The 25,894-nt window shown below is 39.7% G+C and overlaps 2 protein-coding genes across 2 annotated transcripts in view; one reads left to right on the forward strand and one right to left on the reverse strand.

Annotated features, from left to right (window-relative positions):
• The first annotated feature begins 729 nt into the window (after nucleotides 1-729).
• On the forward strand, nucleotides 730-5,883 carry TM4SF4 (transmembrane 4 L six family member 4). The gene is made up of 5 exons (XM_041405943.1): nucleotides 730-903; nucleotides 1,147-1,236; nucleotides 2,759-2,892; nucleotides 5,452-5,641; nucleotides 5,866-5,883. Exons 1-5 carry the CDS (start codon nucleotides 730-732, stop codon nucleotides 5,881-5,883), a joined length of 606 nt encoding a protein of 201 aa, XP_041261877.1.
• Nucleotides 5,884-8,518: 2,635 nt separating this feature from the next.
• Nucleotides 8,519-25,894, reverse strand: part of WWTR1 (WW domain containing transcription regulator 1) — a 45,023-nt gene continuing 27,647 nt past the window's right edge. The window contains exons 3-6 of the mRNA XM_041405705.1: nucleotides 19,090-19,247; nucleotides 14,013-14,146; nucleotides 13,349-13,461; nucleotides 8,519-12,278 (exon numbers count right to left, since the gene is read on the reverse strand). Of these exons, the coding sequence (XP_041261639.1) occupies nucleotides 12,094-12,278; nucleotides 13,349-13,461; nucleotides 14,013-14,146; nucleotides 19,090-19,247 (590 nt within the window). The 3' untranslated portion in view covers nucleotides 8,519-12,093. The remainder of the gene's footprint in view (nucleotides 12,279-13,348; nucleotides 13,462-14,012; nucleotides 14,147-19,089; nucleotides 19,248-25,894) is intronic.

A 25,894-nucleotide genomic window follows, 5' to 3' on the forward strand; every position in this document is an offset into this window, starting at 1 on the left:
AAGAAATTACAAAATAAATATAAAATCAACCTTTTAATCCCAAAGAAAGAGAAGAAACACATGGCCTGAGGCACAGTCCAACTACCTAACACTAATAAATGTTTCTCATCTTGCTACAAGCCAAGAACTTTCTCGGGTTTGTGGATGTGTATCTTTCTTGGTCTAAAATGGGTCATCTTTGTATCAGCTAGTTTCTCAACTATTTCAGTTACAGAACTGTCTCACGACATGTAAAAACTTGGACTATTAATATGTTATTCATATCAGCTGATTTTTATGCATTTTTATGTCAGTCCTTACAAAAGAAGGGTTTTCTAGTATGAAGAAAGATCATGTGTTGTAAAACTGATGATCCAGAGCTGAGACAGGTATCAACCCATGACCTGAGCCCAGATTATGAAGTGTGTCCGCCACCTTAGTAAAATATTAACAGATTTTGTGGGTTGTCATAGTAAAATGAGAGGCTGCCCTGAACGTAACTTCATTTACGGACGTTCAGAAAATTGACATCACGGTTTCAAGGACATATAAAAAAAACAGCACAGTGCATTTTCGATTGACTGCAGGAACACTGACAGGAGCATTCCACAGGCTCAACTCCTCTAACAGCACAACAGAAACTGGATTTTGCAAAGCACACTGAGAAGCTTCTTTTTATGAATCAGTTCTGAGAACATCTGAAAGATTTTATTTTATCTTCAATTGTGTTTGCAATTCCTTTAAAGAAGCATGTGCACGGGAGGCTGTGCCAAGTGCCTGGGAGGTACTCTCATCCCCCTGGCTGTGCTCTGCACCCTTGCTAACATTTTGTTGTTTTTCCCTGGAGGAAAAGTGGCTGAGTACAGTACACACATTACAGATGAAGTCTGGTACTTTGGAGGGATCTTGGGATCGGGTGTATTGGTAAGTGTCTAAATTCAGACATTTCTACCTTCCCCCCACCCGCAGCCATGATTTGCATTGTTGAATTTTCTCAGGACTGCAAATTCCTCTTTGATAAACAAATAAGTTATAAACCATCCAAAGGTTTGGCAATAAGTAACTTAAACTAATGATAAGAATAGAACCCCCCACAGAATTATTATATTTAAAAGAAGATGTAATTTGAATTCATCCCAATTCAAACTATATTTCTATTATTTGTAGATGATCTTCCCTGCCTTGGTATTCTTGGGCCTTCAGAATAATGATTGCTGTGGATGCTGTGGGAATCGGAGCTGTGGAAAGAGGTTTGCGGTAAGTGAAAGGAAACATGGCAAAAAAAGTAAAAGCTAAATTGTTACTGATATATGTATTTTCCTCTCACAGTCATTGTGAGTCTAGACAGAGGCTGTCTTGAGTGTGGGACAAAGAGCCCTGCCATTTGTTTGAGTGCTGGGAAGTAGAAACAGCAGGCTGTAAAAAGTGTATTATGCCTCTGATGTTTTACCACAGGTACCACAGCAGTATAGCCTCACTGGTTTTTGCTATCAGGATAGCAGAAGGATATCAAGATACTTATAGCTACTATCACAATTAAAATCTATTGCTGAAAGATCTACATTTTGTTTTGCAGAGTACAACAGTCCTCTCCTTAGCCATTTTTTGTTGGCAGTTTTTTAGACACTACATTCCCAACCCACTGCAGGCCCACAAAATGAGCTGTAGCTCATTAGATTCACAGGAAGATTTTCAGGAAGGTATAGACCTTGAGAGATCACCTAATCCAGCCTCCTACTTTAAAGCAGACCAGCCTGCCTTCTCTGCTGCAGCGTGTTGGAGTGCAGCTGGCTGGGAGTGTCAGTACACTCAAGAGTACCAAGTACACTGTACTACAAGGGTCCTATGGGCCTTATCACCACCAGCATGTCTGAGGAACAAATTTGGTATTTTAGCTGAAATCCATTGTTAGGGTGTCTACTACAAAAGCATAGTTTTTAATTTAGCTCTGATAGATATATTAACATAAAAATGCATGCCAGGACTCAAGACAAGAGTCTTGTAATGAGGTCTGAACAAAAAAAAAAAAATCACATCGGACTTGATAATATTAGAGGTCATTTCCAACCCAAATAATTATATGACATGAAAGTATTGGGTTTTTTTCTTCACCTGTATCACTTTATTCCAATAAAGGACATAACCTTAACCTACAAACTGTTATGGCTACAAATATTTCAGAATTCAAGCAGAGCATTAGTTCTTGCATTATTTACTTACGTATTAGTATATATGGAAAATTCTGTAACAGAAAACCAGAAAAATAAAGACATAATTTCCCATCCATTCCAATTGTACTACTAGAGCTCACACTGACAACTACTTGTGAACAGATAAAGTATACTAATATGAAACCTAAAGGGAGACTTGGGAAGGAAAAATATAATTATTTAGTCCAAATATAACCAAGATACCAAAGCTAACTTGTAAAGGATACTGTAGATTTTTTTTTAATGCCTTAAGTGGTCCAAGACTTCAGTCTTCCTTGCAGTCTCCTGAGAAGAACGTCTGGCCACAGGGGAGCAGGAGGCCCCAGAGGAGAGCAGTGCCATCTGCTGCCAGCCCCTGCCTTCTCCTCCTCAGGAACACAGGGTCAGTGCAGCCACAGCTTTAAAATACCAATACAAGTATGCATTACACATTTACTATGCAATGAAAACTAATAGACTTCAGCTGTTCAGGTGTTGATTATTTGACTACCAACAGCTGAATTTAGGGACCATTTCAGGGAACAGCTGAATTCAGGGAACACAAATAACATTATTTTTTTCTTCATCAGATGTTTTCTTCTATAATATTTGCTGCCATTGGAGTCCTGGGAGCTGGATACTGCTTTATTTTGTCAGCAGTAGCCCTAAACAAGGGCCCTAAATGTCAAAGTGGAGGAGACTGGACCTACCCTTTCCAGGCTGGGTAAGACAAGGCAATCAGAAAAAATAACAAAACATGTTTTAAGTTTGTGAGATGATTCAAATTCCAAATCCATTGTATAAAAATGGGAATGATACTGCTTGTCTAAATTAGACAAGCTCTTAGAAGTGCTTGCAGCACACAGCAAGACTTCATAAGGTTCAAGAGCATGGATATAACAAATAGCAAGTAAAAACTACTGAGTTTCAAAGGGGCCAATAAAGAGAAATGCACAGCATCTTCCTAGGTTATTCTTGGGATGATAAGCAACATACAGGCATAAATTCCACTTCAATGAATAGAAATGACACATTGAGACACCTCTCAGAGTCTTGAAGGAATTGGCTGATGTAATTGCTAAGCCACTCTCCATATCTGAAAAGTCCTGGCAGTCAGGTGGAGTCCCAGGTGTCTGGAAAAGAGGAAACAATACACCCATCCTTAAAAAGGGTTGAAAGGAGGACCCTGGGAGCTATCAACCTGTCAGTCTCACCTCTGTGCCTGGGAAGATCATGGAGCATTCCTCCTAGAAGGTCTGATGATGCACATGGAGGACAGGGAAGTGATTTGTGCCAACCAGAATGTGTTCACCAAGGGAAAGCCCTGCCTGATCAACCCAGGGGCCTTCTGTGATGGGGTGACTCCATCAGTGGACAATGGAAGGACTACAGAAGTCATTTATCTGGACACAATCCCCCACAATATCCTGCTATCTAAATTAGAGAGAGATGGATTTGATGGGTGAACTGTTAAATGGAGAAGAAAGTGTTTGGATGGTTGCATCCAGAGGGTGGTGGTCACTGGCTCAAGATCCTTGAACATCAGTGACAAGAGGTGTTCCTAAGGGATCCCTGCTGGGACTGGTGTTATTTCATATTTTCATTAATGACTCAGATGGAGGAGGCTACCAAGATGATCAGAGGGATGGAACACCTCATCTACGAAGAAAGGCTGTGAGAATTGGGATTTTTCATCCTGGGGAAGAGAAGCTTCAGGGTGACCTGACTGTGGCTTTCCAGTACCTGATGAAAGCCTACAAGAAAGAAGGAGAGGGACTTTTTATAAGAGCATGTAATGACAGGACAAGATAATGGCTTTAAACTAAGAGTAGGTTTAGATCAATTGTTAGGAAAAAAAGTCTTCCATGTGGGAATGGTGAGGCACTGGCACAGGCTGCCCAGAGAAGTTGTGAATGGCCCATCCCTGGAAGTGTTCAAGGCCAGGTCAGACAGGGTGTGGAACAACCTAGGACAGAGGAATGGGTCCCTGACCATGGCAGGGGGATTGGAATGAGATGATCTTTCAGGCCCCTTCCAACCCAAACCATTCTGTGATTCTATGATTATATTGAAATTTAATGGTATTCAAAGAATTACTACCAATAATATAATATATATAATATTAATAAATATAATCTATGTATAATTTTATTTTGGCTATGGCATTTGCAAGCTGCTTTTTCCTCATGCTCTGCAACTCAAACATGTTCACTGTCATGTATATTTATCACTTAACCCCACCTATCCCACTGCTCAGACTAAAGTCAATTTCAACAAACAACAGGGCACAACGTGCTACTGAGGAGAGCAGATGTGATCAGAACAGAATGGCAAGGGCTGCAGTAAACTCTTCATTACCTCAGAACCTTTAATGCAGTCTGACTCAGTCAAGAGTTACCTGGCAGCATTTCTTACATAATATACAAAAATATTTTACTTCAGGTTGAAAAGAAAAAAAAAAAAAAAAAAAAAAAGAGAAAGAAAACAAGAAGTGTACAGGTAGAGGATTATTTGCTCATGGGCCAGTGAGGGCCAGAAATTCCCTTAGTCTCATTCTGAGTCTTTGGAAATATGCTGTTTCAAACATAGTTTTGATTGCAGTCCAGAAATCACTTGACAAGAACACAAACAAGTCAGCACTAAGAATATGCAGATGAAATATAGCCAGTGGTTAAGCAGTTTACAATTAAATCAAAATGTAAAGGTAAAAATTATGGAGGTTATTACCTTTAGTTTAGATGAGGCATCTAGAACAGCAAAAGGTGTTATTTTCAGCTTAGTGGGCAAGAGGTGACATGCATAATTTCATTATTTGTTTTGATAATTCAGTTGTTTTGATTACAATGTACTCCCTTGTTCTCAACTGTACTCTGAGATACTGGATTACATGCCCTGATCACAGTCCCCCACCCACCCCCACACACAAAAAATGGTGTAATCAAGTGAAAGCAGGAAAAATGCCTCTAACTAAACACTGGAACAGATAAAACCCATTTGGCACCTGCTTGGCTAAGATCTTTTCTTCCCAAAACACTAAAAACGGTTCAATTGTATCAAACACACACTCCTCCAATTGCTCCGTTCTGATGTCTTGTTTTTCCCAATCACTTGCTTCACCTTATCTAGAAGCTGAAGTCAATTTCTAGCCAAGCAGCGCTGGTGTGGCAGCGGAAGTCACCGAAGGGAACGGGAGCTCGGCCGTGTGGCAGCAGTGACAACCTCTGAGCAGCGAGACTCCTCTGTGAGCTAACACGCTTTTCCTAACTGCTGTGTTCTCGTGCAGGGATTACCTTGCTGACCACACGTTGTGGGAACGCTGCACATCACCTGACAACATTGTCCCCTGGCACCTGACCCTCTTCTCCTTGCTGCTGGTCATGAGTGGGATCCAGGCAGTGCTGTGCGGCATCCAGGTGGTGAACGGCCTCTTCGGGACCATCTGCGGGGACTGCAAATGCTGCGGATGCTGTGGGGTGAGCAACTGCTGCCCCTCCTCTGTTATGCTGTGTACTGGTGGGCTACATACAACCTCTAGCTGACAATCAGAAAAACTAAACTGGCCTTCCCCCAGCTCCACGGTCATGTTTTCTAACACACTGCCAAAACCACGCACTGTTGCCATTAGGAAATAATACAAGCCTTTGAAGGTCACAGCAAGAGCAGCCAGGAAATTACCTCCATGTTTTTGTTCTTCCAGGGAGACGGAACTGTCTAACAAATAGGAATATTGCAGACAACGCTCCTCATCCTGGGAGAATCCCTTCTGCAGCTGCTCCACAAAGCAGCCCTCAGATGCACTGGCTCTGGCTAAGAAGATGAGACTGAAGGGCTCCTCCTCCCACCAGTGTTATGAAGCCCTGACTCCTTTTTCAGCCTTCCTGAAATCCCTCATCATGGAATAAAATAAGTGAAACACAACTCTCACATTCATGTTTATTTTTGTAAAACAGCTTCCATTTAAAAAGAGGGTATTCTCAGGCAAGATACAAATTTGGGTTCCAATTTTTATTCAGGTCAGTTAAGTAGCTTGTAAATCCTCAAAGCTTCCAATCTATACATAAGCACAAATACTGTTTATTCATCTTTTTGTAGAAGTTCAATTTAGCTGTATTTGGCACAGTACTATGAAAGAGAGAGGAAAGACAATAGAGAGCTAGCTCAAAGGCAAAAGTACCTTTTGGAAAGACCTTTTAAAACTTTAAAAGAAAAAGCTACTTCCCAGAGAAATCAAGGAGAAAATAGGAGGGATTGGAGACATTTGAGGGATTCAAATAAACTATTTTGCTTCTTTAAAAAAAATCTGAAACAAATTTTCACATACCAGCTTGCCAGGCTGGATGTCTCAACGCTTCTCAATATTGGCCACATCTATTCCCTAAAATTTTGCTGCTGAAAAAATGATTCTGTGGCCTGTGCTTTCAGAAAATGCATGTCATGTATTGTGTATTTACACTAGGAGATATCTGAAGAATCTAGAAGTACTTGAAAGCACTGGAAGCTCTTGAGCAATATGCAGAAATGTTAAACAGTTCGATATAGGTACTGAGAATTATGTTGTACAAGATGATAAATTACACAAAAAACATTTTCGGAAACAGCTGTCTGTCCCACCTGTTCTACTGCACTGCCCAGGAAACTTGAGAGCACCCCTTATTTCAACACACACTGTGCAACCATCTCACATCTATTCTTTCATCTGTGGTGACAGCTGTCCTGCACCTCATCTCACATTTGTCCTGTTTGATTTTTATCAGGCCTCTGGGAACAAGGAATGTTTCCCATCAGCATTCAACAAAGGGATGGGTAGCTGCATAGCATACAGCTTTGATATATTTATCAATAAACAGAGTACATAAATCTTTGTGGGAGATGGGATAGAAATATCAGGCAGCAAGCTATGATACCTAAAACCATAATCAATGAGCTACTGCTTCTAAGAGACACCCAGCTACATGATGGTTTTCTAAAGGAGCTAATATATAACTGATACTGACACAAGGCCCACACATTTCATCTTGTGATCCAGACTGCATTCACACCTTGGCCTTCAGGTGTACTGAAAAGGGTAAATGAGCCACAACCAGCAGCCCAGCTGAACTCACACTTTGGAGTGCCAACAATGCTGTTCCAAAAATCTATTCAGTTAACCTAACAACTGAGGCTCTCCGCTAGCACTTAAATTCAAGCAAATCACACATCTGTAGTGTCAATTCTGCAGTAACTGGAGATTGTTCTGTGTTTTTACTCAGCAGATCATCCAGTAAAATGAAGGAGAGGGATTAATCCTAGAACCTCATAACAGAGAATGATGTAAAAAGCCAGTGTTAATTCTTGAAAAGAAGGCACAGATAAAGAGAGTGCAGTGCTAGGAAGGGACAGAAAGATGATGGTAAGAAAGAAGCCACAAGCAAAGATAACTGAAAGTGTTAACAGACCACAGGAACCCTGACCAACTTAAAGACCACACTGTGCTACACTGTGTAGAAATATGAACATACACTAAGACAGAAGTAAAAATAGTAGCCTACAGAAAGAATATTAGCATTCTTTGTAAAATCTCAGAAATACCCATGCTGGCTGAAGCTTCATTTTTCACCCATTAAAAGTGCCTGCTGGGTGAGCAGGGTGCTGAGAGCACAGCAACTTCAACACTGCATGGCACTGTTTTAGCTGAGAGCTATCACCAAAGAATACACATTGGTTATCTCACAACTCAGATTACAACATGTGGAGCATGGCATGTGATTTTGAGCCCATGCACTTCAGTGGGACAAAACTGATTAAGCCCCTGCACAAGTGAACTACATACAGTTAGCTCTCTTTTCGGGTTGTCTTCAATAAATAGACTGCAGACATATGATACATTGGCCACAGGACAGTGTCACCTTTGGGGAATGATGCATTAACCGGAGACTCTGCAAAAGGTTCAGCTCTAAAGGAGGGAAGTAACATACACAATGCTGAAAAATTATTTGCTCAGCCCAGAACACAGGATGTTTCCTCACATCATTCCAGTCTTGAATGTCCATCACCTGTCTCCAACTTCAGCTCCCTCTTCATGGACTGCTTCTTCCATTACCCTGACATGGGTGGGGTCTTTGGCCCCATATTTTAATTCAAATGTATATTGAATATACATATTGAATATGTATATACATATATGAATAATTGACTATACAATATAAAATTGAATATTCTAATTCAAAATGCATGCCTTTTCCACAGAATAGTATGTCTGCACTGTTATTCTAAGCAGTGTTTTACTGTTCCCTGGGAAGCCCATATTAAAACCCTCAAACCCACCCCCTCCCCTAAACAAATTATTTTAAATAACCAATATGCATCCAAAATCTTTTAAGTTCATTTGTATTTTTTCATGTAAAAGATCAAAGAAATAATTAAATAAAGAAAAAAACAAAACAGAATCAAACCCAGGATACAACAGTTTGATCTGATTGCCTCTAGTACAATGTATTGCAAGGTACTAAAAATTAAAAATAAATGCTCACACAAGTCATATAAAAATGAAAAAAGTAAATAAAATAGTTAAAGAACTAGCATGTACATGGATGTATGTATTAGGAAACAATTTTATTTGGACAATCACCCACATTTTCCTGTAACTAAAATAGAGATTTAAATCCTTCCCTTCCCCCAAACAGCATTTGTTGACAAAAAGTCAAACCCAATCCCTCCCCAAGTTACAATCTAACAGTATTACCAGAATACAAACTGTAATTAACCATGTCACATTACTTCTGTATCACCAAGACTTACATATTCCCCCTCAGGGATGGTCACAGCAAAATTGTCCAGCTGGCACATTGGTTGTATTTATACTACAAGTAGACAGTGTACAATTTATTACAGTAAATGCTCAAAACCTGAAATAGTACAGTAAAATATTGTCAACAATAAATTTATTTTCATATTACATATGCTTTGAATACTGAAAAATTCTGTCATGAGCCTGTTTAAAGCCAGAAACTCTTTTAAAAGATAACTTTGAGAAATAGATTTTATTGTCATTGCACTTCATCAGATACATTATCTCCGTAACAAAAATTAAAAGCTGACAGTGTGAAGAACCACTTTTAATTTAACCAAGATTTGTTTCATGACTGAGTAAAGATCTAACCTAAGATTCTGGCAGTTGTTTCAGCCTGAAGTGCTGCTCCACACAGTACCTGCCTGTTTCAGATCTGGCTGACTATGGAAGTAACACAGAAACACAGTTTATGATTGCTTTATCCTTTTAAGGTCTTTGCACCAAGACACTCAAGCACCAGAAATACAAATAGAAAAGGAATCAGCCTTGCAGCTCCACAATTCTGGTAAATACCTGATGTGATTTCACTAGAAAGTGGCATTAGTTTTTGCCATACAAAGAAGAGCCTCTGGCTGACAACAATGCACGTGGCTGGGCAGGAATCAGCAGCAGCTATCTCACAGAGCTGCCAGCCAACCTGCTCAGAGCATCTTCTGTTACGGCAAACTTGGGTGTTCGCTGGTGCAGAGCTGCTAGCAAATGGACAAACTGCATTCCCCAGACATCAGCTGCTGGCAGGCTCTGCCAGCTGGCCCAGAGCAGCACGCAGGCCCACGGCTGCTGTGGGTCACCCAGCACCAGTGCCTTATGCCCAACCAGTACTGCTGGTGACATGGCCCTGAAAGTTGGCCACAAAATCTCCAGTTCTTTACCAACATCAGTCATGGTACTAAACAACAAAGCCTCAGGACCATCTGTTTTTCATTTAGGCTGACAACCTGAAGAAATCCTTAAAAGAGAGTTTAAAACTAATTACAGTAATATTGGTCAGCCCTGCCCGGTCCCCTGTTTATTGAAAAGAAGTTTATGCTATCTCAACAGTTAGCAAAACTAGCAAGAATATAAAAACCCCCCACCTAATAACCCCCCCCAAAAGAATAAAAGAAACACAATGCCCATTCAGCAATTAAATTCTGTGCAGACATGACTCTGCTGTTACATCTCTTTTTCTATTAAAAAAAAAAAAAAACAAAAACCAAAAACATTTTAAAAAGCTACTTTTTACTATGTCATAAAATGTCACAACTGTAGGTCTTTGCCTAATATCTCTTTTTTCAACATTTCAGTGTGTGTGCTTTTTATTTTCCATCCTGTAACATCATGTACACTTAGAAGTTCATCACAGATATGGTCATTTACTTTATTGAGTGCTTCTCTTAAGTTCTTCACTGAACACTGGAGATTCATTTGCTATGTACCCCTGTCTGTAGCCATTCTTCCCAGCACGGATCTACATTTATTACCTCATCATTCGTCTTCCAAATCTGCTCTGTATTCCCACCACTTCATCGCTGACCTTTTCACCTACCTTCACCCAACCAGATGGAAAAAAGTCTTTAAGGGTCAATATTCTGATGCATCAGTAAGATCTTGCTAAGTGTAATCCGACCTGGCAAACGCACATTTACACTTAGTGCTACATCTCTTCTTCTCTTTACATAGCCTGGATTAAGCTTAGAGAAAAATTATAATGCCTTTCATAAAATTACCTATTCTTCAATACAAAATGCTTATATCCATTAATTATAAATAAGATAATTTCAAAACACTTAAGAATATTCAGGACTTCATCTGCATTTCAGGGGAACTGCAGGTTTAATGTTCTTGATGTCTTCTCAGTCCCAAACCTCTGATGGGGAAGTTTTGTAGGATATATAACAGGCAAAACCACACAGCACATGCCTCATGTCCTGTGCACCAGTTATGGTAAGTGAAAGACATGAAAACTAAGCAGCCTTACCAGGTGAGTCCCAGTGCTGCTTTAGCAGTGCCCTGATGAAGTTCCTGGTTCTTTTTCATGTATAGAACTACATGTATTTTTACACTGTCAGTTAAAAACATCACTGAAAACAGTATGAGGAAGGTTTTCCTCCCCCTATGTATGACATCAAAAAGTTGTGCCACATTTTCCAGAACTGATTTTAAAAGAATATTTTTGCACTTAAGATACTTGCCACAGATTTTATATATATAAAAAATTGCTTGTTCATGTGTTAAGTTACAAAACTGTAGTGTTTAATATAATAAACTAAAAAAATCTAAGAATTTTTAAAAAATGCTTGTTTATAATACATTTCTTTGTTTTTAAAAGGCAACAGTCAGTACCAGCCTGGTTTATTTTGTAACAATACTGTAGTGTAAAAATGTTGCTAAACAATTCTGGTACTTTGAGACTAGAAGTAATCATTTTCTGAAAACTATACAGTAATTTACTGAAAAAAAGAAACTACTATAGTATTGTTTGTGCCTTCACAAATTATTATGTTTGATATGGAACATATTTGAACTGCATGCTATACAGAACAGTTAGTCACTAAGAAATAAAAAAGCTTTTTAAGGCTTAAGTAAGTTGATTTAAAAAAAGCTTCTGATAATATTGTCATAAACAGAATAATAAAACTCTCTCTCTCCTGAGAGTTTTATTATTAAAACTCAGGCTCTCATGCCCTGATGATTTGCACTTTTTTGAACCAAGTGACCGAGGAGTTAGCTTTTCTGATTCACAAAGGGTCTGTGATGTCAACCAGTACCCAGGAGATGAGTCAGGGATATGCACAAACATTAGCCCCTTTCTGTCCTAAAAGTGACAAGTTTCTGCCTGGTTTGAGAAGGTCAAAAAGTACACAGATGTGTAAAGTGGTATGGGTTTTTTTTAAGAAATATATATCCATGTATGTATTATATATATATATGTATTTCATACTTAAATTAGTATCAATCAAATTCAGACAGATATGAAACTGACCATAAAGATGATGTAAAAAAAGCCAATAAGGCAGTATGTTGCATCTCCTGAGGATATTCAGATATTCTATGCCTACCTCAAGAGGAAAAAGAAATCTGAATTGCACTGCAGGCCCAACAAGCATTGCTTGGTTACAGCCAGGTAAGGAAGGGCTCGTTTTTGTTAAGCACTGACTCCACGTCGTTGAGAATAGGGATCAAGTCTTCTGACTCCAGAGTCCCAAGGTCAACGTTTGTCCCGGGGAGACAGTCGAGGAAATCAGGGAAACGTGTTTGTTGTGGATTTATGTTCATTGCTGTCTGCGCTACAGTTTCTCCTGGGAAAAGTAAAGAAGAACTTTTGAAGTACCAAAGTCTTACTATGAGTAATTTAAAACAACAGAATTGACATAAAAATGTATTCCCCCTTTCCCACGGGCACTTGAGAGCATTCCTACCCAACACAAATGTCATGTCAAAACTGCATTTAGGTATAAAGCACATATTCTCCTAAGAATGCATTTCACATTCTTGCTTTGACCTCAAAAGCACAAAAGGTCCAAAGGCCCTTTCCAGCAGTGCTCAAAGCATCCAGCTCTGGTCTTCCACTTGGGAAGCATGACAGTTTCAGGTTCGTTTCCTGGTCTGCCCAGGAAGCAGCAAAGGACCCTCATGTACACTTCCATCCTGATCCCTGCACCAGGGGCAATGCTGTCTGGAGGAAAGAACTGAAAAAAGTGCTTTGCAGCAATTCAGGTCTGTAATATTACTCTTTTTTTTTTCATAAATTAATAAGAACAAGCATGAAAAACATTAATAGATAAATCTTCCAACCTCTGCATAATACTGAATTTCTAATGACTTCAAAAGGAAGTTTAGGTGAGGAAGTGCTGAGAATTTCACTCTCAGATAAAACCCTTGATTTCCTAGTAAATTATTTCAGTATTTTAAACACCATGAGGACACTAACATCAAATAAATATGTATCAAAATGTAAGCTAGCTAAATACATTCAGTTTGAAGGCAAATGCAACTTTGCCAATGTAAGAGACTTACAAGCAAGACTTATTTCCCAGTCAGAAAATGTACTGATTTGTACATGAAACCCATAACAAGCTTTTTAGTCCCCCTACCATGGACAATAGTATGAAAACAGAAATTAAGGCTTGCATTTTCCAGGTTTTATTTATTCTGTTTAATATCAGTCTGAGGTAAAAGGGCAGAATCTGGATCTAAGTTAAAGCTGAGAACCTCCTGGGCACTAAGCACCTTCCAGGCATTTTCTCCCACAGCGCTGGTCTGTTCTCTTGATTAGGAAAGCTGGAGATTACTGTTCAGCGATGCAATTATAAAACATTACTACTCATAACACATGGATTATACTTTAAGATAAATCTGAGTATTCTACCTGTATCCATCTCATCTACGTTGCTGAGGAAATCTTCAGGTGTTGTTGGTATGCTGTAGCATCCCAATCCCAAGCCACTGTCTGTGCTCTGTTCCCTGGAGTGGTACGGCCCACTACAAATTGAAACAGGAGAACACTCAGTAAAGATGCTCTGCTAGACACAGCTCCTGAGCACAGCCTTAGAAGAGAGCACAGGAGGTTACATATCAGAAACAGACACTGAGTCATTAAGCCTCATCCTGTAACTGTGGGCCACTGATCAGCCAACAAAATATTTGGGTCACATCAGCCCAAACAACAGAGAGATTTAAGCGAGGTCACTCTTAAATTTTGAAATACACACATGCATAAATAATTCTGTAGCTGAAATCAGTTCTGACAGCCTAAAAAGTTGTGTGTATTTACACTTAAGTAACATACCTATTCTACCTAGTCTTCTACATACACTAACAATAGAATTAAAACCACCTGTTACAATTTATTGCTTTTTTTTAAAGATTCCTTCTTGAAGCATAAACTGAAAGATTTCAGGCCAGCCACTCAGCCATACCCTCTGTTTACAGTAAATAAAAAAGGAAGATGATATAGGGACTATTTTAGAGAGACACCTGTAATAGCCTAGAGAAGGCAACAGAAGCAATTGCCTAATGAAGAATGAACTTGCCTGTTCAAGAAAGGATCAGATCCATTATTTGTAATAGGCCTCATGTCCTGTGTCATGGCAGGGGTGTTCACAGCTGTCTGAACTGGGACCATGCTTTCTGAGTCCATAGGAAGTTGTCTGCAAAGAGCAGCCTCCTGAAAAGACAAATAAACATAAGTGAAACACCATGGTAATGTAACAAGCGAACACATAAATAGACACTGAAGGAAAGTAATCCTGAGTGATGTCACTGACGAGTATTTGTTTACACTGATATGAAGAAAAACATGATATAGACAGTGTCTTTCATGCCCACCTGTGCTGCTTAAAGCAGCACAGAATCCAGCTATCAGTCCTACCGTGTCTGGAAGGCAGTCCTGTAATTCAGCTACCAAAAAGTACTTAACATGCTACAAGAAAACCACTGGAACCAAGACTGTGATTCAATAATCTTTAGAATGAAAACTCTGCCTAATAATAAGCATTTGCTTAATGACCTGTCTCATATCTACTATCTGCAGGATGACAAACAAGCAATCAGAGCCAAAGGAAACTTATTTTGCAACTCTTCCTGAAAGATAAATTCTTCCAGCATAATCTCTGTGAAACACATGACATCTAGTGGTACAGAGCTCTACATAGAAGTTGTCTGACTCCAACTGGGTGTTCCACACAAAAATCCTAAGACCTTAAAATAATAAAGCTGTACTTATTTTTACCATAATTAACTCAAGTTACTTTTTTAATGAAACAAGCAAAGTAAATATTTAATTTAAATCCTAGTAGAAAATTTCTCTTCTCTGACTCAATCATTTGGTCTCCCCAGCACAGAAAGGATTAACAGGGCTTCAAAGCTAGCATATGATGTTATACTATGTTTTCAATTATTTGTTTCATTGAGGAGGAATGGTCTGGTCTCTTTGTGAATAATGTAACACATATTGGTGCCCATAAAAGCAATGTTTCCTTTATAACAAAATTATCAATATATTCATTAATAAATTACAGTTTACATTAGATGGTGTCAGTATTTAGCAAGTGTTAAGAACAAACATTCTTAAGATTCTTAAAAACTTATGTATGATAGGTTTATGATTAAATTTGTGAAGTGACAATTTTAATGGTGACATTTCTACTTAGAATTTAATCAGCTGGAGTCTGTGAAAATGTACAAACCTCAGAGAAGGGGAAGGTGTTTTTTTTATTTGTCTAAAAGCAGATATTTTCAGTACTTTTTTTAAAATATAAGAATGACATCTACAGCCACACGAGATTTAGACAGCCCATCCAAAGCAAAACATCTGTAAGCTCAAAAGCCTGCAGCACCATAAAGAAAAACTCCCACTATCAGTTACATAATCTAACTTCCTGTCTCTTCTTTGTTGCAAAACCCACCACATTTATTATAAAGTTACTTGACTGATTCTCCCTTGGGGAATGGCTCACCTCCCATGTCTTTATTTCAACATATTGCCTGTTGCTTGTAGTATTAACTGCAAGTGTACTTTAAAATGTGGAACAACAGACTCCTGCACACTGGAGTCAGATTTGGCTGGGGAAGCAGACAGAGCACTGGCTCCACCATATGTGACATATGTTCTTCTGCTGTAGGTCATTTGTTCAGAAGTCACATTGCAATTTTAGTACTGCTACAGATGTCAGATTCCTTTGCTCCTTTGACATTATTACAGCAGTGGTAATGGAGAAACTACATAATACCCAGAGCTTTATGATACCTTATTATGATACCTGTTCTCTATTCTGACTACAAGCTTTTTGAGAAGAGTATTTGTAAATATCCTATCCTAGTCTGGCAAAAAACGACAGAGATGTCCCACAGCCCTGTGAGCAGCAATATCAGCCTCAGCCATGCCAGTGAGCTCTCAGTCTTTGAGTGCAGGAGGGTGCCTCCACTTTGGCCAGAAGAGACCATCTGGCATTCAGCTAAGAAAGGACCAAGTGCCTTTAATTATCTGCTTGATACTATGATACACATAAGCCCAAAGAAGACTTTGGAAATAAATAACAACAAAATAAAATAAAATAAAATAAAATAAATAAAATAAAATAAAATAAAATAAAATAAAATAAAATAAAATAAAATAAAATAAAATAAAATACCCCACAGTATTCTGATATCAAAAAGTCATGTCAAAAACTTCATGAGTGGTTATCTTCAAAACACTTTTAAAGCTTCACAGCATTACAGTGAGTTGAATGATTCACTGCCTCAGAACACAGTTCTGATGGAAACCTTTTTAGCTGTATGCCAGACAAGCACAGAAATTTCTTGTCAAATTTCCTGGAACTCCTCTCAGCAGAACTGACCTGAGCTCCATCCTTAGTTGCCAAACCCCCATTTCCAGCTGAGGGAGATGAGTGAGAGCATTTTTATAGTGCATTTACTGGTAGGTGCAATTCCTCTTCTGCCAGTCTTCATACTTAGGGTGGAAAGCAAGAGATGCAGACATTGCCTGTGCCACCAGTAAATCACACCCTTGGCCAGTCTGTGCAGTGGAAGGAGCACAGCAGGTCATTTTTCTCTTCAGGTTGCAGCAGGCCAGTAAAGGTCTACTCTGCGAGGACAAACAGTAATAAATGTTCCTCTGCGTGTTCCTCCACTGCTTCTTCAGCCTCTTCTAAGCCCCTGTAACCTTCTGTGGACAATTTATGCAATAGGAGCCCTGGACCAGAAAGAAGCCTCTGAGAAGTGTTGCCTTTTTGGGACTATTTGTACACTTCAAATGTATGCACAAATACAGTTCATAACGGCCCTGGAGCACACAGAGAAGTGCTGGGGCACCTTCTCTGCAGGACCTTTCAGAGATTTCTGACTGACATTGCCTCTACCAACTTCCATTTCCAAGAAGCTCTTAAGTAGCAAGCAGATTCTCTCTTTTCCTTTGGAAAGCTGGCAAAAGCAAATTAGTATAAAAGAACATTAACTCCTTATAGAATAATAAAACTGAGTAAGGAAACCTTTAAATAGATGCTATCATACTGGTTTTCTGAAATGCTGCCCTTCTGGCATGTACTGAATCTAGAGTTCTAGGGTTTTAGCAACTACATGAAGAGGTGGACAAAGAAGGAAAGAAATTCCCTAAGCCAAGAGTTTCAGAGCTGTGACCTCTTCCTGGCTGGGCATGCTGCTCCACCCCAGCAGCTGCTGCCAGGAATGGCTGTGGGGAGCCAGCAGCTGCTACTGGGCTGGAAGGTTTGTGACTGTCCAAAGAATCCTTCCCCTCTCACTGAAATGCTCTGCTCCTCCTTGCAGCTGCTAGCAGCAGCATACACCCTTACTCAGCATTCTTCCCTTAGATAGGTTACACCAGAAAAGCAAAAACAGCAAGGGAGGGTCAGGACAGGAGTAACTGCACTTGGACAGTGATGACCCAAGAGCATAATTGCACCCTCAGCTGCCAGGGTTCAGGATTCTGAGGTTACTGGAAGGAAGTTCACAACATTCTGTGAGGAAGAAGAGATTTTGCATCCTGCTTCCCTCTCTAAGAGTCACACCAGTTGCAAAACTTCAGTAATGCAAAGTGACGCTGTACTGCCTCATGCAAGGTGGAGCTCCAACAAACACAGCAAGGGCAGGGTGGTTCTGGGCAAGTGAGTGGAAGTCTTGACTGAGCATGGCACAGCTGCTGAGTGCTGTGAATGTACTGGTTTCAAAGTCAGCAAAGCAGCAAAACCCTCCCTTGTGTCAATGGCACAACTGTTTTGAAGCCTAATTTGCTTCATCTTGAATCAAGAAAAGAGCCAAAGAAAGTAAAAATAACTAAGCATGTTGTTAGCATGAAGACAATCATCAGTAAGCTCCTGCCAAATACCCTCACTCTCTTCTCACGTCCATCTCTGTCATGAGCTCCTCATGGGAAAGGAGAAGCCACACAAAAGACTTGAGACACTGCCCATGTCAGAGACTGCCACCTTAATCTTGTGAAAGTTGATGGTTTTAAAGGTACTTAGAACTGGTAATTGCAGCATTTACAAGGCTACAAATAATGATGTGTTTCTTGATAAAGTGTACTTCTTTCATGCTGTTTCTGAGAGAAACAGATTATTTTTCTTTTCCACTAAGGAATCCAATTAATACTCCATACAAAGACAACACCACTAGTGGACTTGTCTGTAACAGATGAAAGACAATTCTTAAAACTTTGTTTTCTTAAGGCAGTATAAAGGTAATTACATATGTAATTTCCTTTGTAATATGTACAGTATGAGTCATTATATAGAACTGAAACTTAAGAAATAGAACTATAAGCAAAACATCCACAAATAACCAAATCTGAAAAGTCTTCAGATCAGAAGTATTCATGTCAGATGTGAATGTGATTTTATTTTAACTAAAAGGCAAAGGGTGCAAATTAAGAGAGTACAGAGTGGAGTCAAGAACAATTCCATATGCTCTTCCTTTATCTTGAGTGAAGTATGAACATGATCTCCTATGCAAACCAAGTTAAACTGCACATGAATCAGTGTCAGTTGCCCTAGTTGCTTACACAGACACAGAACAGAATTTGGCCCTTACATGACTATTGAGAAAGACTGGTAAGAAAGATGCCAGGTCAGTTAACTTCTGACTGATGGCCATCCCATGCTCTGTTCAGTTTTGAGAAAAAAAAAAAAAATTATCTGTTTATATTAGCTTTTTGGTTACCCTTCTGTAAAACCGTAGTGTCGCCCTGATTTTTTAAGACTTTGTTAAGTTTTTTGATGTTTGTATTTTTTCAACAAACTTTTTCATACACAATTCTGTAAATAACCTATGTTTTGCATTCTTTCATGGAGGTGGAGAGAATTGATGGACTTTTAGTCTGTCCAGTGGCGTTGGAGAGGTGGCACTGTCACCCTCCAATCCACTGTCACCTTTGGAAAACTATAAATGTTGGAGTCAGAAAATAAAGCTCTTCTTCTTCTTCCTTTTTGTTCCCCTCGAGAGCAGCAGTGTCTGTGTCATCATTTCGTGCCGTATCACAACAACCGTAGTTAGTCTTGACATAAAGTAACAGAACTACTAAGCATACTTGTTAAAAATTTGAATGCATTGAACTAAAAGCTCTTAACAAACAGAGAGTATCTTTGGTGTTACCTGTCGCAGTAACTCCTCCTGACGCATCCGAATTCGCTCCCTCTCCATCTGGATTCTCTGGAGCCTCAGCTTCTGCTGCTGCGTGGCCAGCAGGGTCGGGGGCTGCGGGGGGCGGCTCTGCTGCGGCAGGGCTGCGCTGGGGGGCTGCGGCTGCATCACTGCGGGAACACAACAACGCAGGGCACCTCGCGCGCTGCGCTCCCACAGGAACGATCGCTGGAATCGCCGCGCTTCAAACGACCGCGAGAGCTACTGCGCCCGGCAAGGCCTGCGCCAGCAACTGCTTAATAAACGACCTTTAATGCTCTGAGTGTAGCAAACAGGAGCGCCTGCAATACGACAAGTATTTGTATTTGTCCTGGTATGTTCAAATATTTACCTAATGAACCAGTAAATAACATTTTTTTAATTGAAAATTCCTAAAAATGTGTGCCTATAATAGGCAGTAAGCTAGTGAAAATATTTCAACTTAACGTTTTCTTTACTGACGAATTTAAATCTATTATTATTACCAGAAGTAATGTCCAATTAACAACTGAAACCTTTTCTGTCAGGATATGACCCATCAGTCCCCCACCTTTGGTAGGATATTCTCAAGGCTGACAGGGGAAGAACATCTCAGATGGCAGGGTTAGAAACAGAGCCTTGACTAAGCAAACCTGAGTTATACCCCGGTAAACCACATCATTTGCTGACAGAAGGCTGCTGCTGAGCAAGTTAATGCTGCTTAGATTGTTAATGTTTTTAAAATCAGCATCATCTTTTCTGATCAAATTCAGAAACTATAAATCAGAGCAGAATTCTCTGTGAGATGGACATTTTTATTCACAGAACTGCTATGAAAGAAACTTTGAGTTTGTGTAGCTCTCTGTGTGCCTGTCACCTCAGACAGCAGGTATCACTCCTGATTCACCAAGACAAATTTCTTCCCATTTATGGTGCTAAGAATAGCATCCAGCATTGAAATCCTCCAGACAAGCCAGGAGTGAAACACAGTGAATTTTCATCATTTTAACTCTATGGTTTGTTCAGGACCCAGGTTAGATTTATTACTGATGCAGATCAGGCCTAGCTGCATGGACCAAGTGAGAATTAGTCCTGGGCTACCTCCAGGGCCAGTGTGGATCTAAGGGCAGCTTTACTACCTGTAGGTGGTGCAAAGCCCACACTAATAAATCCTTCTGGACCTTGTGGAAAGCATGCAAGCAGACCCAAACCATCTTTGCAACTTGCTTCCAGAAGCAGGTGTTCTGGAGAGTACAGCAGAGATTGGTGCCAGTGTCTCATCCCATGGCAGGTTTAGATTGGAGATTAGGAAAAATTTCTTTGCCAAAAGGTTTGTCCAGCTCTGGCACAGGCTGATCAGGACAGTGACCCATCCCTTGAGGACTTTAAAAGCTGTGTGGTTGTAGCACTTGAGGACTTGGGTCAGTGGTGGCCTCAGTGGTGCTGGGTTAATGGTTAGACTTGATCATCTTTGAGGGCTTTTCCAACCCAAATGATTCACTGACTCCAATTCTATCAGATCTGGACTAGATCTTAACACAATTTCATATGCAACACTATAGGTAATGTCAGGTGGGTTTTCTCCTGCAACCCCACCTACCTGGGCAAACCCAGCACCCAGGCAGAACACCAGCCTCTTCAAAAGCAGTGTGGCAAAGTGTGATGATACAGTTATTACAGGGCTAAGACTTTTTACTGCTTTACCAATTTTCACTGTGTCAGTTTCTCAAACAACAAGGAAAAAAATTGAATAAACTAAGTTGCTTTTCTTAATGGCAGAGTTGTAATGATATGCATTGGGGAAATGGAAAAATATTGTATCTGGAATACTTTAAAGCATGCTTGATAGGTCTGATACCATCTAGACTTCAAACTAATAGTGAATCTTTAAATATACTGGTTGAATAAAAAGAATCCCAACACTGGACGAATTACCCTTGTGGTATATACTTGAGCTTGGTTTGTGAAAAATATTTTACCTAGGTGCTTTTCCTGGGACTGCTCAACTGAAGCAGAACTGAATGCAGGCAGTAAAAGTGGGTTGGTATACAGCTGGTAACTTCTTGTCACTAACTAATGGTCTGAACATGCCCAGTGAAAGGAAAGTCTTGTGTCAGCTCCAGTGAGCAACTTGACAAACAATGACATTCTACAAATCTCCGTTCCTTGTGATATAATCACATGGCACATCTGTTGTGCTATTTATGAGGTTTTAGTAACTCCTGCTTTAATTTTTCAATATTTCAGCTCTGAACTTGTATTTGAATGGTAAGAGGAACATAATGGAGTTTGGATTAAAAAAGAAAAACCTGCAGTTCACATTCCAACTAGACTGCCCCACACAGACCCCACTCTGACAGCACCAGACACACCAGGGACCGTGACAGCTCCTCTCAGCCAGAGCTCCGCGCAGCCTTTGGACCATCAGGCTGGTTTTGAGAGGTTAAAGAGTTACTAAAGCAAAAAACAATTGGTCTTCCGTAAGCTTCAATTCACTAGGCAGGCTCTGTGACTCCAGTGTAACATTTCTAAAGTTCTGCAACGAAAAAAAAATATTCAAAAGCTCAAATCTACCACTCTGTGGTAAAGGAGACTGGGTCTGACATAAGAGGAGAAAAGTATCATCATTACAGCAGACAGATTCAGGGTGGCCTTAAATTCAGTTCTCTTGGGGAAAATCTAATTTATTTGCAAAATGAAGTAAGTCTTTCAATAAACAGCCATTATGCAATTATCCAGTCCAAATGAAAGCAAGTAAAAACATGGAGCTAAGTTCTAAACCTGAACTATGTCCCATTGCAGACTGAACACAGTCCCATTGCAGTCCATGAAATTGCAATTATTTAGTTTACATCAAGTTAGACCTATGTGGTTTTCTTTTTCCAGTTAGAAGAAAAATAAAAGAATTATTTTATTGCTTTTGTTTGCCTTTAAATAAATAATAATATCCTAGTGAATTAGGTTTTCTGACACTCTAGGAGACCTTTCTGTTGATGACTTTGCTGGATATATACTAGGCAAGGATTATTTTGTGGACAAGAGACATGCAAGTTGCAGAAGCCAAAACATGCAAGTGTCAATCATTTTTGACATATGCATTGAACTGATTGCACCTACTTTTATTATTTAAGCGTCAGAAGCGCAACTGTGGGTCTTTCTGCTCTGTTTATAGGCAGCCCAGACCCAAATTCAGATGAACTAGCCAAAGCCAGGTCTCATGCAACACAGTCTGATGAAAAACAAATGTCTACAAAGGCTAAAAAAACCCCCAAAAACTGAAAAACCAGCCATACTAAAGTTCTGCCTTAGTCATGACACTGTAAAGAAAAAAAAAAGACTGGGCTCCCCTCCTTTTCTCACTCCACTCCAGCCAACAAAGAACTGCTTGTTTCATTTACTTCCCAGAAAGAAGCATTAGCCTTCTAACAAGGTCAGCAAAAAATGTTGCTTTTCAGTTCTGGTGCATTTTGTTCCAAAAATCTGTAAAGTATTAAAGCAAAAAGTTGCACTATCCCAGTGCACAGAGACTCCTTTATTCAGATTTCTGAACTGAAATTAGCTATACAGAAGTTTCTCAACCTTTTCAACTATTAAGCCTGTGATATCCACATTTAACTAATCTTTCCTGTATTTAATGATTTAAGACTAAAAAAACCAATACAAACAACGTGCAGGTGCAACATCAAAGCTACGATTTAGCAGGAAGTTATTTAGAAGATTGTAGATTTACTCTGCAAGCACTTTATTTATTTAACAATAAATAAATACATTTATTTATTTAACAATAAATCAGTAACAAAAAGTGATGATGGGAGCTGCTTGAGTAGACAGACAGCTTTAATGCTAATGATTGATTACTGATGACTGTTAGATTTAAAATATTTAATAAATTATTTTTACTTTTGCTTCATGCAGTCTTCAGCTTTTACATTTCCTTCACTTTGAAACTATGGAAATGACCCTCCACACTTGCACTGGCACATGTCTGGATTACTAACCTTGAAGGGAAATGCTTACACCAACAGGAACTTCTTTGTGTCAAAATTAAAAATTACTAGAGTTTGAAAAAATGCCAGCATCTCTCTTGAACACCTCAGCCTTTAGCATTTCAGATTTACTAGATGGTCAGTTGCTGATTTAAAGGTGTATGTCCTTTGATTTAATTTACCTGATACTGAAGTTACTTCCTATTAGACTCTGGACCTATTAACCACTGTCCTTAAATATAAATAAATTACTCTATTTGAAATCTGACTGATAAATCACTTGTTAGAGGTTTTAATTGCAAACTACCAAAATCCCCTCATTCTTTTGAGAGCTGCATCACAAAAGACTCATTCCCACAAATGAACATGCAAGTCCTCTACAATGCTTTCAGGTCTCAGAAAGTAATCATCAGAAGCAGGTGCCAAGATTATTCACATTGACCACAAATGAATTGTGTTTGCTTCTTTCAGGATATCCAGTAATTAAAAATGATCTGGAACAGGAAGCCTTTCCACCACGCAGGTGGAATGAGGGTACAGACTACAGAGAGGGAAAAACATACTCCTCTCAGTGTCACACATTTCTACCCAGGCCAACCAAGACTTGAAAAATCCTGGACATTAGTGAACACTCTTCATGGACATCAGTGAACACTAAAATACACATCATCTGGTTTTGAACACTTTGGGAGTTTCTGTGTTCTTATCTCCAGAGACTGCTTTGACATAGTTACCAAAACTGCCTTTTATCATCCTTAAACAATAGTAGCTACACCTCTTTTATCATGGCAGGATATGGAAACTTTGGTTCATGTGTTTATTGTTCCTAGACAGGATTTTGGCATTGTTTTATTGATTGGATTTCCTGGCTGGTTAAAAAAACTGAAAGCAGAGATAAAGTGCTATAACTCCCAGTTGTCCAGACCCATTTGAAATACCACTACCAATACAGTTGAAAGCTAAACTTCTTAGACTCATGGATGATTTTCTAATAAACAACAAGCATCAGAGGCTCTTCACAATAAAAAATTCTAATCTGTAATACGCAATGTCCTACATCTTAGAGAACCAGTGAATTAGTAGTGAAAGTCATCCTGCTTGTATCACTTGGGTCATGCCAGCTTCTGGGTCTTGACAGAATAACTTCTGAGCTAAGGTTCTCTTCTTCAGAAGGGAAAACCAAAAATTAAATATTTCTTCACCTGGAGTTTGACACAAGAAGTAAATGTGGTTGAGTTCTCAGGATCAGTGCATACAGTGATCCTAAACAAATTAACATCAGGTTTTCCACTGTCTTCTGCCTGAACTGGTTGATTTATAAAATGAAGATAGATATTACCAGCTTCTGCCAGAGATGAGCCATGTTATTTTTCTTACAGTCAGTATTTACACATAATCTGATCAAGTGAAAAGTGGAGATGTCAAGAACAAACTAATGTACATGTGGCACCCTTTTCCCTCTGACAGAAATTCTTCTCCATTCTTAAGTGTTTGCTTGTGTGCATGGATGTGGATGTGGGACATGTTCTGAAACTGCTCCACTCAGTGCTGATGACAGAACATCCATTTTCTTCATGGTGCCAGTCTCCTTCCTGATGAACACATGGGAACTGCACCAGGACCTTCTCCTCTGTCACAAAGGATTGCTACACCTGCGTGCACAAAGCTTCTGCTCTGGTCCCACCACTGACCCTGCTTTCAGCAGAGGCTGGGTTGGAGCCCTTGCAAGGGGCACTTAAGCTATTCTGTGATGGACACAGCCATAACCTGTGCAAGCCTTCAGCTGTGTGTGGAAACTTATCCAGGGAAGAAGTCCTTACCTCAGAACAGGCATCTCCACCTCTGAGAGCTCACAACATCAATACTGATCTCCCAGCAACTGTCCCTCCATGCAGTACACCTGAATGAGTCCACTAATGAGCTTCTTATCAAACTTTCTTGAGGATGTGACTAGCAGACAGCTGATAAACCAGTAGCACAGAGATAAAGTACCACAATCTGCTCCAGATATAGAGAGAGTACAGGAACACTGAAAATCTCAGGAACTGTAACACTTATTTTGATTTTTTTTTCCCTACAAATGTGCGTATTAATGAATTCATTTTGGCAGAACCTAAGAGACTATATATTTACAAGTTACTACATCAGTGTACAGAATTTAAAGTGATCCAGATACATTTTCTAAAGGCAGCCTTATCTGGGCCAACACATACTATATATCAACCATCATTGCAGAACAGCCCCAGTCAGCAGAGACCTTGAAAGACCATCTTGTACAAACTTACCTGGAAAATAACACATTGCAAGGGAGAACACAGAGAGGGTAATAGAAGATGGCTCAGCTCTAAGTAGAAGATCCACATGAACAGAGTTGCTCCTGAGCTCCAGACCTTGTCACTCCCTGCCTGACAGCCAGGTCATAAGCAACTACAGCATTTAAAACCCTCTCTGCCCATCAATCCCATCTCTGTGCACAGTCTGATGAATCACACAAGTTCTCTTTTGTAGCAGGAGGAGTAAAACCAGGCACACCTTGCTGTAATTGCTGCTGCTGGAATGTCCACTGTGGAGAAAGGCAAAGGGGACAGTGGTGGCTGGGCAGCAGGGAGCATCAGGGACACCACATCTGGCTGGGCTTTGGCAGCTTGAGTTAGACCAAACACCAATTTTAACCACAGGTAGATAAATTGAAAGCCCCTATCCACACTCAAACAGACTCAGAGGCCTTTCACAGAGTGGCAATGTCCAAAACTCTCAAACCAGCAAACCCTGGGCACTGCTTAACACACATTTCTGTCACTCACACGGGACGT

The sequence above is a fragment of the Onychostruthus taczanowskii genome, unplaced genomic scaffold, assembly GCF_017590055.1.
Source record: "Onychostruthus taczanowskii isolate IOZ18803 unplaced genomic scaffold, ASM1759005v1 scaffold24, whole genome shotgun sequence".
In the NCBI taxonomy this organism is placed as follows: Eukaryota; Metazoa; Chordata; class Aves; order Passeriformes; family Passeridae; genus Onychostruthus; species Onychostruthus taczanowskii.